This window comes from Gorilla gorilla, chromosome 1 (genome assembly GCF_029281585.2).
Source record: "Gorilla gorilla gorilla isolate KB3781 chromosome 1, NHGRI_mGorGor1-v2.1_pri, whole genome shotgun sequence".
NCBI classification, from domain to species: Eukaryota; Metazoa; Chordata; class Mammalia; order Primates; family Hominidae; genus Gorilla; species Gorilla gorilla.
Window position 1 is genome coordinate 32770044 of NC_073224.2, and position 13557 is coordinate 32783600.

The 13557-nt window shown below is 32.6% G+C and overlaps 1 protein-coding gene across 14 annotated transcripts in view; it reads left to right on the plus strand.

Moving 5' to 3' along the window:
- LYPLAL1 (lysophospholipase like 1) overlaps positions 1 to 13557 on the plus strand; it is a 152687-nt gene that overhangs the window by 3490 nt on the left and 135640 nt on the right. For all 14 annotated transcript variants that reach the window (XR_010134456.1, XR_008677433.2, XR_008677434.2 and 11 more), the window contains exon 2: positions 1942 to 2041. Coding sequence is in view for 4 of the 14 variants with exons in the window: in XM_004028416.5 (XP_004028465.1) it covers positions 1942 to 2041 (100 nt within the window). In the remaining 10 variants the exon portion in view is untranslated. The remainder of the gene's footprint in view (positions 1 to 1941; positions 2042 to 13557) is intronic.

Here is a 13557-nt window from a genome sequence, read left to right on the forward strand (position 1 = left end):
AGTGAGAAGAATAGGAAGGGATATCCAAGAGGGTACTGGCATCCAGGTAGTGTAGGGCAGGGGTTGGCAAACTTTCTGCAAAAAGTCAGGTAGGCATTTTAGCTTTTGTGGGCCATGTAAGGTCTCTTCCCCATAGTTTTCCCTTCTCTCTCTTTTTGAGAAAGGAGTCTTTAATAATGTAAAACTCATTCTTAGCTTATCCTCCTTAAGGACCCTAGGCTGGATTTTGTCCTCCCCTCTAGCTGTCCATAGTTGCTCAATCAACCCATGGTATAAGACCTTGTATGCATTACAAAGAGGCACCTCACACTCAACCTGTGTATGCCTGTTGCTTATGTTTCCTGTCTAGGCAGGTGTCTAGTATTGTTCACCCAGTTACTCTGGCCAAAAGCCTGTTAGTCATCCGTGAAACCTTTTACTGTTGACCCTTTATAACAAATCCGTTGCCAATCTCTATTAATTTTACCACCTAAATTTCTCTAGTATCTGTTTCTACCTACATCATCGCTGTAGTCTAAGCATGAACAGTAGTTTCCTGACTGATCTCTGTACATCTACTTTTGCTCTCTTTCAATTCTGTCTTGACACAGCTTCCAGATTGATCCTTTAGAATCATGCCAACCTTTCTGTCAGAAATATTCATGACTTCTCCGTGAACAGATTTGTCACGTTCCTACAGTTTCTCTGGTCTCATTTTATAGACACTGCTCTTTTCATTCTTTGCTTTTCAGTTCTTACATGTCATACTGCTCCCTCTTATCCAGAATCTTGGCACCTGCCCTTTCCTAGGCCTGGGATACTTTTTTCTTTTGCCCTGCACTTCTCACCATCCTGTAGACTTTAGTTCAAACCATTCAGCAACTATCTTTGGATACCCAGTTTTTGTCAGTCCTGTTCTAGGCACTATGTGAACAAATAACTCAGATGAAATACATAATAAACTTCCTCTTGCAGAGTTTATAGGCTAGTGCATTTATTGTTGAACTCCATAAACCCAGTCAGTTGTGAATAAAATAAATATTTGCAACACCAAGTGTCTCATTTTTGAAGCAGGTACATTTGCCTTTCACATTTATTTGTGTGATTTTTTTACTAATTTCTGTTTTTCACAATATGCTACACACTTCATAAGAATAGGGACCCTATTCCTCCCTCACCCCGCCATCATTGCCTCTCTAGCAGTGAACACAGTGCTTGACGCATTAACAGGGATTCAATAGGCAGTTTTTGAACTGATACCTTAATGGGTTAATTGATTAAAAAATTAAAGTTGTGACCTTAATTTCCTCCTCAGGACTCCATAAGATGGACTTATATTTCATTCCATTTTTTTCTGTAAATACATACACATTAATATTTGTATGGCTTTTTATTACTTACCAGCTTTGGAGTAGATAATTCTTCTTTTAGGTCATGTAAACATGTCAAAATTAAATTATGATTTTTTCAAGTTAAAAATAAAATTACACTGAATATACATTTTGGACTTTTTTTAACCAAGAAAATTAAATTAGGTTCTTCTAACTACAGAAGTTTAACAGTCACTTTAGGAATTTATCACTATTAAGAATAAGATAAGAAATGACTACTAAAAGTCACATATAAATACAGAAATAAAATTTTTTTTAGAAAAATCAATTTATTTATTTATTCCTGTACTACCCACTAAACAAATTAGGTAACTTAAAACTTAAGCTTAAACAAGATCTTCAGAGTAATCAATGGTGAAGCCAGGAGTAAAATAATCAAAATTATTGCAGTTATTGAGACCTAGTTAGTTAATTCATATTAGTAAGTCGGTTTCTATATGGTTATTATGATGTATGGAGCTTTTTTAAATCCCTTATTCCATCCTCTGTGTGACATAAGAGTTTTAGACTGCTTTGAAATGCATTGTATTACTAAAATATTTATTTTAATCTAGATTTTGTGATTCATCAGGTGATTCTGGACAAGGATTAAGAATGTGGATCAAGCAGGTTTTAAATCAAGATTTAACATTCCAACACATAAAAATTATTTATCCAACAGCTCCTCCCAGGTATGCAGTAATTTATCTCACTTGTCAATATAACTCTGTGGCATAAAATATATATAAAGAGATGTGCCAGCTAGATGTTCTTTAAGCTTAATTTTGTATTTAAGATACTTTAAATTAGAGTACTTTGTCCCCAGAATGTATTCTTTATTGCAGTTACACTGTTGGACCAAGTTTTGCCAGGTGAGTAATTTATTCCCTTTCTGTAAAGCATTCCCTAAAGCTCTGAATTTAAACTGTGTCCCAAGCATGGCTTATGTAACTCTGCTTCCTCTTGCCCTGCAGATTGCTCAACTTTCATACTTCTTCCCTACATTCACCCCAAAAGGAAACTTAATAACTCCAACAAGTATAATCTTTCTAATAATTTAGTTAAGCCAGAGTTCATAATCTCTGGGAAAGGGTTTTATGGCATTCTTTCCACATTTAAAAGGATTATTAAGAAACAATGTTATGCTTTTTTAATCAGTAAACCAGAATAGGAAGATAGAATTGACTACTTAATAAATATTTAGGTTATATAACCTGTAGGTGTGTGCAAAAAATTCACAGTAATAAAACTGCTATAGTTTTGAGGTCAAACTGCTCTTTGTAAATATTAAATTAACATCTGCATAGTCTTTTATTCGGAACACATGCCGTAAATCAGGGATTGGGATTTTTTTTTTGGTTAAGTGAAATGATGTGTGGAGCTACGCCCCAATCTGATTTTTCTCATAATCTGTTCTTGATTTTTTTTGTTTCTTTTTCTTCTTCTTTTTTTTTTTTTTTCAGACAGAGTCTCACTCTGTTGCCTAGGCTGGAGTGCAGTGGTGCAGTCTTGGCCCACAGCAGCCTTTGCCTCCCAAGTTCAAAGGATTCTCCTGCCTCAGCCTCCTGCCTAGCTGAGAATACAGGCGTGTGACACCATGCCCAGCTAATTTTAAAGACAAGGTTTTGCCATGTTGGCTAGGCTGGTCTGGAACTGTTGACCTGAGGTGATCCACTCACCGCGGCCTCCCAAAAGTGCTGGAATTACAGGCATGAGGCACTGTGCCTGGCCTGTTCTTGATTTTTTTCTTATCAGGCATACTATGCAAATGCCTTGCTTTATATTTCCATTAACTTAGTATTAAGGAGAAATAAAACCAGAACTTCAAGGACGTTTTTATATGTACTAATAAGAATTTACTTACTTTAATTGATAGAATTGAAAAAGGGAGAACAAAATGATAATGTGAGACTGAAGACTCAAAGGAGTTATTATTTAAATGTAATTTTAATAGAGTTTAAAAGTTTGGTAATGTAGTTAAAAGACCCAATCACCAGTGGTTATTTTTGTGCTATAAATTGCATGTCTTTGAAAATGTCAAAAAAGCTTCTTGTTACTGATTTTTAGGATAGTTGAAGTTGGAAGGAAGAAACATAGTGGTATTTCTGCAGGGATGAAAGATAAGTTCATTTCTACCTAAATATAAATACAATTGTCTGATTAATCATAAGACCACTGAAAACCTTATTCTAGGAATTAATATTTTTTATCTTAAGAATTTCATGTCATTACCAATTGTGATAGGAATTCTAGGCAGTATTTCTCAAACTTTAGGCCAGAGTTATTTCAGAAAATCCAAAAATCTCCATGTGCACTAAGCATTATTTGTGGGTGCTGTTGTGATTTAGTAAAATATGAAATCATTGGACCAGCTTCATGGTAACTTTTTGTTACACAGTTTTATAACCAATAGCTATTTGAACAGATCATCAAACGTTTTAGACCATACTCACCAATAGAAATGTAATATGAGCTACATATAAATTTAAATTTTCTTGATACCACATTATAAAAAGGAAGAAATATGTAAAATTGATTTTAATAATATATTTTATTTAACCCAGTATATTCAAAATATTCAACATGTAATCGGTATAAAATTATTAAAGTGATATTTTATATTTTTCACACTAAATTTTTGAAAATTGGCATGTTTTACATGTACGACACATCTTACTTCTGATGCTAACTAATTACACTTAAATTAAATAGTAGTAAAAATTAGGTTCCGCAAGTTGCCCTGGCTACATTTACGTGCTTCATAACCTTATGTGGTTAGGGGCTGCCATTTTCTACAGCTTAGTTTTAGAACTTAAGGAGGAGTTCCCATATACAGTAGATTGGGAGCCACTGTTCTAGATCAAGTCATCATTTTTACTTATTGGTTTGCTCAAGTTTTCACTATTAGTAGCAAAACATAGAAGATTTCCAACACATTACTTTAAATATTAAATTATTTAATTGCAATAGAAAATGAAACTGGCATAAACAAATTTGAGAACAAACATAGTTGACTCTTAATAAGCATAAAAAGCATAAGGCTCAGTTTGTGGGAGCAAAAGTGTGAGGGTGTGCAAGAATGAAGCCTCTTGATCTGGACCATTTGGTCTTCCATGGGCGTTAGATATAGGAACACATGGCTTTGGTTAATACTATGAGGCAGTTCAGTGGAGGTCAGTTAAGAGAGATAATATCATACTTAGTATATTATAATTAGCTGATTTTTTTCCTACCTTGTGCTGGACTAATTTTCTAGAGCAGTTTATATGATACTTACTTCTGTATCCCTACAGACACTGAGGGATACTGTATCTCTAAGCACTTAGCATAGAACCTGACAAATAGATGTTTAGTGAATATCGAATAAATATCTTGCAGTATTTGCTTGTTGTTATAATTTAAAATAGTGTAATAGGAATGAGTAATTGTGGGTATTTATAAAATACTAATATTTTAATTGTGTAATAGTTTATGCCTATGTGAGGTTTTAAAAAGTGTATTTTGTTGTGGTAAATAACCTAAGAATTGTTGTTCATAAGGGGTTGCAATTACTTGTCCTAAGACTTGACCCTGCAGTAGATTAATTGAGTGACCACCAGATTATGGGCCAGTTTTAACTAATGAGTCTCAAATTGAGGAGCACTGCAGTATCATTAAGCCTGTAGCTTTTAACTGGTTTCCAGACTTCAGAATGCTGTTTGATAGTATTTTATTAGAATGCTCTGGCATTCATGGTGTACTTTGCTGTTTTAAGACTTCTGACTGGTGTTCCTAACACATTACCCTGTTTAGGCAAGCAGTTTGGGCATAGATTTATTGTCGTTGCTTTTGTAGCATATTATGGCTTCATTTGGGGTTTTAAGGATAGTTGCTACCTTCCATCTATTATGGCAGTGTTTCTTGTGCTGCTAATAAGAGAGATTCTGGTGTCATCTACCTTGCTTGCTACCTTTCCGGTGATGTCAAAAGGAGGCATGTGATAGATATGTGCCTTCCTTAACTCTCACTCTTTTTAATGTGATTGGTACAGGATAAAAATGAATTTTAATAACCTTTTTAAAAATTTATCAAGGTTTCATGCTTTAACATGTTGCTACATACTTTCCGATATTGTCCACATTTCTGGTATTTATTCTCTCTCCTGATTTTTTTCTTTCACCACTTGTAAACCCATAAGTTTTTCTGTACTATGGATATTTCATTGACTATGTTATTCCTATAAGGTATATTGAAGATATCACTTGGCTTGTAAAATCATTCCATTGATAGCATGTAAATGATATTCAGGGTTTACCTGCCTGTTAGTTGGCCAGTTTTGTCCTAGAATGTATCTAATCTCTTGTTACATGGAAGTGATGCTTACTATTATGTGGCTTTACCCAAGCCAGTATTTATAGAAATGAGTGAAAATGAAATGTATAAAAGCAGGTTAAGCTTTATTAACTTTGGTATACAATGCCAGGCATATTTCCAGAGAGGCTGTAACAATTGACAGCCTCACCAGCAGTATTCAAGATTCCCATTTGTCTCACATCCTCCTGAACACTTTCCATTGTCTTTTTAATTTTAGCCAAACTAGTAGATGTGTAATGGTATCTTATTGTGCTTTTTATTAATATTTCTTTAATACTAATGATGTTGCACACTGTTTTATGTGCTTATTGAGGATTTAAATATCCTCAAAAGAAATGCCCACTCAGATTATTTGCCCATTCTTTTATTTGGTCATCTTTTTCTATTGATTTGTTGGAGTTCTGTAGTTTTTTGGATACAGTTTATTATTGTTGTTGGATATATGAATACAGATACCTTCTCTTTGTGGTTTGCATTTTCACATTCTTAATGACATCTTGTGGACATAAGTTCTAACATGTTTCTTTAAAATTTACAGTGAAATACAAAAATTGTATGTGCATAGTTAATTTTGATAAATTATAGTACAGAGAATTTTGGTAAAATTATGCACCTATTTACCTCAATTAAGTTGGAGAATATTCTCATCACCCCAGAAAGTTTCCTTGTGCTTCTTTCAAGTCAATTCCCATCTCATGTATTATTGTTTGCATATCTATTACTGTAGCATAGTTTGGTTGGTTCTTGAATTTCAGTTAAATTGAGTCATTTAATGAGTGACTTAATGGAATCTTGTGTCTGGCTTCTTTTATTCAAATTGGTATTTTTGGGATTCATCTATATGTGTGTATCAATAGTTCAATTTTTAAAATTCTAAGTAGGTATTATATAAATATAACACAGTTTATTTATCTACTGTTGTTGCACGTTTGGATCATTTCCAGTTTTGAGATCTAATGAACAATGCTACCATAAATATTCTTGTTACACATCTTTTTGTGAGCATAATTTGAATTCTTATCTAGACTCTATTCCATTGGTCTGTTGGTCTAATCTTATAGTAGTACAAAATTGTTGTAATTATCACAGCTGTATAGAAAATTTTGAAACCAAGTGGTGTAAGTTTTGCTCATTCTATGTTACTTGCATTTACGTGTAAATTTTGGAACCTGCTCTTCAATTTTACAAAACACCTGTTTGGATTTTGATTGAAATTGCGTGGAATCTAGTTTGATTTAGAGAAAATAGATGCCTTCTAATACATACACATGGTATGTCTCACCATTTACTTAGGTCTTTATTAATTTCTCTAAGAAGTGATTCGGAGTTTTTAGTGTAGAAGTCTTTTGCTAAATTTATTTACAAGTATTCTGTTTCTTCATGTTATTGTAAATGGAATTTTAAAAAACTTAATTTTCAAATTGTTGCTAGTACAGAGAAATAAATTTTAGTTTTTTATTTTGTCCTTGTATCCTTCTATCTTTCTAAATTCACTTATTTCTAGTACTTAGTGTATTCCTTATGAATTTTGTGTGTGCATTTTATTTCATTGTCTTGCTTTTTTGAACTTGTTTGAACTTCCAGTACAATGTTAAATAGAAGTGAGTACTTCCTTCCTGTGTAATCTTAGAGGGGAAGTGTTCAGTATTTCACTGTTAAGTGTGATGTTAGTTCTAGGGTTTTTTGTATATATGCCTTTTTTTTATATTGAGGGCATTTCTTTGCCTAATTAGCTGAGAGGTTTCTTTGTGAATTTATCAAATGCTTTTCTGTGTCCTTTGAAATAGCCATGGTTTTTATCTTTCATTTTGTTAACACAGTGAATTACATTAATGGATTTCCAAGTCTTAAACCAACCTTACATTCCTGGGATAAACCCTTTTGTAACGTATTATCCTTTTTATATGTATCTAAATTTGTTTTGCTAATACTTTGGTAAAGAATTTTATGTCTGTGTTCATGAGGAATATTGTTCTGTGATTTTCTTTAATGCCTTTGAAAAACTTTATCATCGGGGTTATGCTAGTCACTTAAAAGCATTGGGAAGGATTCCCTTGTCTGTGTCTGAGTTCATGTTATTTCTTCCTTAAATATTTGATAAAATTCACTATTGAAATTAACTGGACCTGAGATTTCCTTGTATGAAGGTTTTGGTAATGAATTCAGTTTCTTTCATGGAACCAGGATATTCAGATTTTATATTTATTTTTAGGCCAGTTTTGATAATTTGTATTTCTCATGAAATTTGTATCTTTTTTCTGATTTGTCAAATTTATTGACACAAAGATGTTCATGATATTTCCTTTTAATGCTTTTATGATTTGTTGTTGATAACTTTTATTTCATTGCTGGTAATAATTTGTATATTTTCTCTTTTTTTTCATGGTTCATCTTACCAAGAAGTTACCAATTGTATTAATCTTTTATAGAACCAGCTTTGGCTTTCTTATTTTCTCTCTTATTTGCTTTCTATTTCATTTATGTCTATTCTTATATTTCTTATTTTCTTCTATTTACATTAAATCTATACATTTCTCACTAATCATTACTTTAGCTAAGTTCCACTAATTTTTTTCTTTCTTTTTATTTATGTTGAAATGTTTTCAAATCTAAATGGTCCCATTGCTGTACTTGTATAACAGACCACCCCAAATAATAATAGTTTTGTTATGTTCACAAATTTTGTGGGCTAAGAATTCAGAAGGGGGATGGTGGTTATGACTTGATCTGGGGCCTCTCCTATGGGAAAACTTGAAGACTGGTAATGACTCGTCGTGTGATTGCCAGGAACTGGGAATTATCTGAAGGCTCACTCACATATATGGCATAATGCTGGATATTAACTGGGACCTGCCTTTGGTCTTACTACCGTAACACCTATGTGAGACCTCACCATGTAGTATCTTGGGCTTCCTGGCAGCATGGAGGCTGGATTCCAAGAGCAAGTATACCAGATGTAAAGACCTAGTGTTAACAGTAACATAGTACTCTTCCCTCATTAGTTAAAAGACTGCTTAGAATCAAGCAGAGAAAACATAGACTTCTGTTACTTAATGAGGTGTCAGACAGAGTTACGCTGTAAGAAGGGCATGTGGGATGGAAGGTATTTTTCTGGCCAGTTATGGAAAATATAGTTCTGGGACCTGTATAACCCCATGGGACCTAAATAACCCATAAGTTCTGGGTCCTAAATAACCCATGAGTTATTTAGAAACATGTTGTTTCCAGATATTTGGAGCTATTCTAGATATTCTTATTACTGTTAATATCTAGTTTCATTTCATTATTATTAGAGAAAATATCCTGTATAATTTTCTTCTTTTGATACTCATTGGGACCTTTTTATGGCTTTGCATATGGTCTATCTTGGTGACTGCTACTGTGCATTTCTGCGTGTCGCGTTCTATAAATGTTAATGGTTCAAGGTATTTGAAAGCATTACACAAATTCTGTATATGCTTAGTGATTATTTTTCTAAGTTGTTCTATTAGTTACCAAGGGATGGGTATTAAAATCTCTAGCTATGATTGTAAATTGGTCTGTTTCTCCCTTTAGTTCTGTCAGTTTTCTCTTTATGTATTTTTAGGCTATATTATTAGGTGCATATTCATGTAGTAGTATTGTCTTTTTTATGGCTACTTTTATCTATAAAATGTTCCTTTTTAATTTGTGGTAATACTCTGAAGTGTACTGTGTTTAATAAAAATATAGTATACCTCAGCTTCCCTATGCTTACTGTTTACAAGGCACTTCATTTTTCATCCTTTTACTTTCTTTTGATTAGAGCTGTACGGTATGTCTTTTTCCATTCTTTTGCTTTTAACCTACCTATATCATTGTATTTAAAGTGGATTTCTTATAGACAACACGTAGTTGGGCTTTGTTTTCATCTTTAACCAAACTGATAATTTGTCTTCTAAGTGATTTGTTTAAGCAATTTACATTTAATGTAACAATTAATATGCTTGAATTTAGGTCTACTGCTTTTCATTCCTCTGTTTCCCTTTCACACTTTCTACTGAATTATTCGTTTTTTAATACACCATTTTACTTTATTTTTTTTCTGATTGCCATTGGGATTATGATATACATAGCAAAGCTTTTTTACCTACTTAGAGTTCTTTGTTGTTTTTTTTTTCCTTGTAACTATATAGGTCCCTTTATCCCCATCTTGTGTATGTTATAGTTTTCATATGTATTTCGTCTGCATACATTGAAAACTGTATCAAACAAGGTTATAATTTTTGTTTTCAACAGTCAACCATATTTTAAACAGCTTAAGAGGAGAACAATAGTTTATTGTATATACTCAGTTGTGGTCTGTTACAGCATATAAGTGTGTTTTGATTAAATTGTGAATTACCATTTTGATTATAAGGTATCCCTTTTCCTCAACTATATTTAATAGATGTTTTAAATCAGCTAAGGTAGGGGCATAGTCAGTAAAAGTCAGCAATTAGTTTGCTGTGTTGATTTAGATGGAAAATACTGCTTTTTTTTTTTCACTGTGGTAATTTGGACTCTTTAAATGAAGTGCCCAATAAAGATTTTTATTTCTATGACATGCTTTAGCTATATTTACAATTAGAGATTTTCTTAGTTTGTGTTTATTATTAGAATTTCCATTTAAAAATAATTTTTAACAAGCCATTTATGATTTATATGATAATATAGTTTCTTTTGGTGTTTTAAAAAATTCTAAAAGTAATAAGATTTGCATAGCGCCTATACTTTTAGATTCACTGTTTTTCCACACAAAGTCCATGTTTGTATTTTTCAGTAAATATGTATTCTAAAATAAACTAGGCACTTTTTATTTAGGCATAGTAAACCGTGAATTCCTCTTTACGCCATCACTTAGGATTCCTATCTGAAGCATGATAGTAGGAGAGCCCTCTCCTGATAACAGTAGATCTGTACTACAAGTATGCTAGTAAGGAACCCTACTAAAAACAGCTATTTTGAAGAAATAATGTACTTCTTTGGTAAGTATTAGGTATGTTTAAATACGTACTAGTATGGAAAAGTTTTCTTAGATATGATTTTTTTAAAAAGAAACAAAAATGGACTGTTTTCTACAAATCACAGTGTAGATTTTATGAGTTAAAGTCAAAATATGTTTGAAGCAAAAATAAAATAATTTTAGACATTGTTATTTCTAGCTGGCACAAATTATTCCCAAGTGACACAAATGATTACTGAAATTTATTCAGCAAATATTTAGCATCTATTCTATGTCAGGCTTTGTTCTTAGCACTGGGTATGTATCTGTGGAAAGAATGAAGTCCCTGCTCTCAATGAGCTCATGTAGAGACAGAAAATAAAAGGGAAATTAAATGTAATAATTTCAAATAGTGATAAATGGTATTAAGACTGGTGATAGAGAGTATATGTGTGTGTTGCAGGGTAAAAGGGAGGTATACTTTCAGTTGGAGAGTCAAAAGAAGCTCCCCTGAGAAGGTGACACTTGAGCTGAGACCTAAATGAACAGTCAGAGCCCACCATGCAGAAATGTTGCAAAGAGCCCTCTAAGTAGTGGGGATATCAGATGCAAAGCCACTCAACTAATAATAAGCTCGTACTATTTGAAGAAAAGGAAGTGACAAATGTGACTGGAACCTAGTGAAGGGTGGGAGAGAGAAGTGGTATGAAATGAGGATAAAAAGGAAGACTGGTGCCCATTTGTTAATTTAAAGGTTATGAATGAACTTTCGATTTTATGACATTAAGGCAACACAGATCAAAAACAACTTGGTATCAAGCTGAATGTCAACTTTTTTTTTTTTTTAACCTTAGACGTTTTATTCTAGCTTAATATTTTACCAATGTGTAATGGGTTGGTTGATTGATTAACTTAGGAACCACACAGATGTTCTTTGCCAAACATATTTATTTATTGTGGTAATGTCTGAGGAGTTTTATACCAGCTAATAAAGTGATTTATTTGAGGAAGAAGGTGAATGAGTATAACATATGTGATAGTTTTTAGCTGTTTAAAAACCAAACTTTTATATTTTCTTTAAATGTTATTCTAACATTTTAGGAGATTTATACATTCTTGTTTATGCTTTCTTAGCAAGAAAGTTCTAAATTATTTTTGTCTCGTTAAATTTTCTCAATTACTCTGTTTGAACAGAATTTTAATTTTCTTAGCTACCACATTAGTAACATACTTACATTGGGATTCTACTTCTACTGAGCATCTATCTCTAATTAAGGCATTGTCAAAGAAAAAAGTTAAGTGAATGCCACTTTTTTCCATTAATGGCTGAGTTCCCAGAATGATTCACATTTTAGCCTATGATATCATCCGTATTTAAGTATTTAGACAGACAAATAAACACAGAAATAGCAGAGTAAAATGAAAAGGGAAGTAGAACAATTCAGAAGGGTAATAGGCTCATTTGAATTTTAAAGTGAGTGTTGTATTTTTGATATTTTGATTTAGAACTTCACTGTGATTTTAGTGACAGTTTGACTACAATTTGAGGTTTCATTTTGTCTGACAATGACTATTTGGAAAGCACCTACTCTCATTTTCAGAGTAATGAAAATGAGTAACTCAAAACTAGTTAAGAAGCTAGTTTTGAGAAGGGATTCTGGGAGGAGGAAGGTTTGAATGCTTTCTGCCTTCCCTCCCCTTCTGATTCCAATTTATCTACCTTTCTAGAGCCACACAGCTTCTGGGGTCAGAAGGCATATGGGGTTGTGAGATAATTTATGCTGTATTGGAGTCCTAGTATAGAGGTGGTGCAAGATTTTATCTTTTCTGCACCAGTTGAGAGCCTGGATAAAGAGCAATGAAGGAAAAGCTCAGTCTGCAAAAATCTGCCCTCCTCATAGGTTTATGTCATAAAATGTAATTCTCAGACAATAATGCAATATTAATTAGAATTCCAAAAGGATTTTTTAAGGATAATTATTTGAAAATAGTTTAAAGTTTACTAAATTTTTTGATAAATTTATTGGATAATCAAGAACAATAGATGCCTGAGAATAGCTAGGACAAGTATGAAAACACAGACTAGAGTAATGATAGTAAGGAGAGGGGAACTTACCTTACACAACTTCAAAATATGCTCTAAAACCACTATAATATGATTAACGTTATATACTAACTTAATAACTAACTTAATAGATACTAAATAGAAACTAACTTAATAGATAAATAGATTAGTGGAACAAAATAGAGCCTTTCTCAACTAAAGCTCTTCAGCTGAATCACAAGACATAGAAAATTATTTGAGTGACTGTTCCCCCGCCCACTGCATGTATGATATAGAACTAGCACCATTCTAGATGTATTAGAGGGAAGTCAGTTCATTATATATAGCATATGTCTTACAGAAATCAGGGTTAGAGAGACTAGATAATGCAGAACTATAAAATATGTGGCAAAGATAAAATTTAACTGTTTGCTGAGAAGGGTGTCTTCCTCCTTCCCTCCCTTTCTCTCTCCTTTTTTTAATAGCACAAGCACAATTGACTATCCTGTGGGATAAAATGAATTTGAATCCTTAGGTTACTCCATGTATGAAATTCCCCCAAAATTCAAGGCTTAGGTGTAAAAATGAAAACAAAAGTCTTGAAAGAAAATCTGGGCTACTATATATAAAAAATGTATGGATTGGCAGGAGCTTCTTAAGCAAATCTAGAGACCCAGAAATTTAAATTTTTTTAAAAAAGACATTATATCAAATGTAGAGTCTTTTATCCAGTAAAAAAAAAAAACCCTTAAGTACATAATAACGTAATATCAATATTCAAAATAGTCTTGGAAGAAAATACCTGAAATAAATGCAACAAATATTTGTCAATAATAGACAAAGTACTCTTTTAAACAAGAAAAAAAATT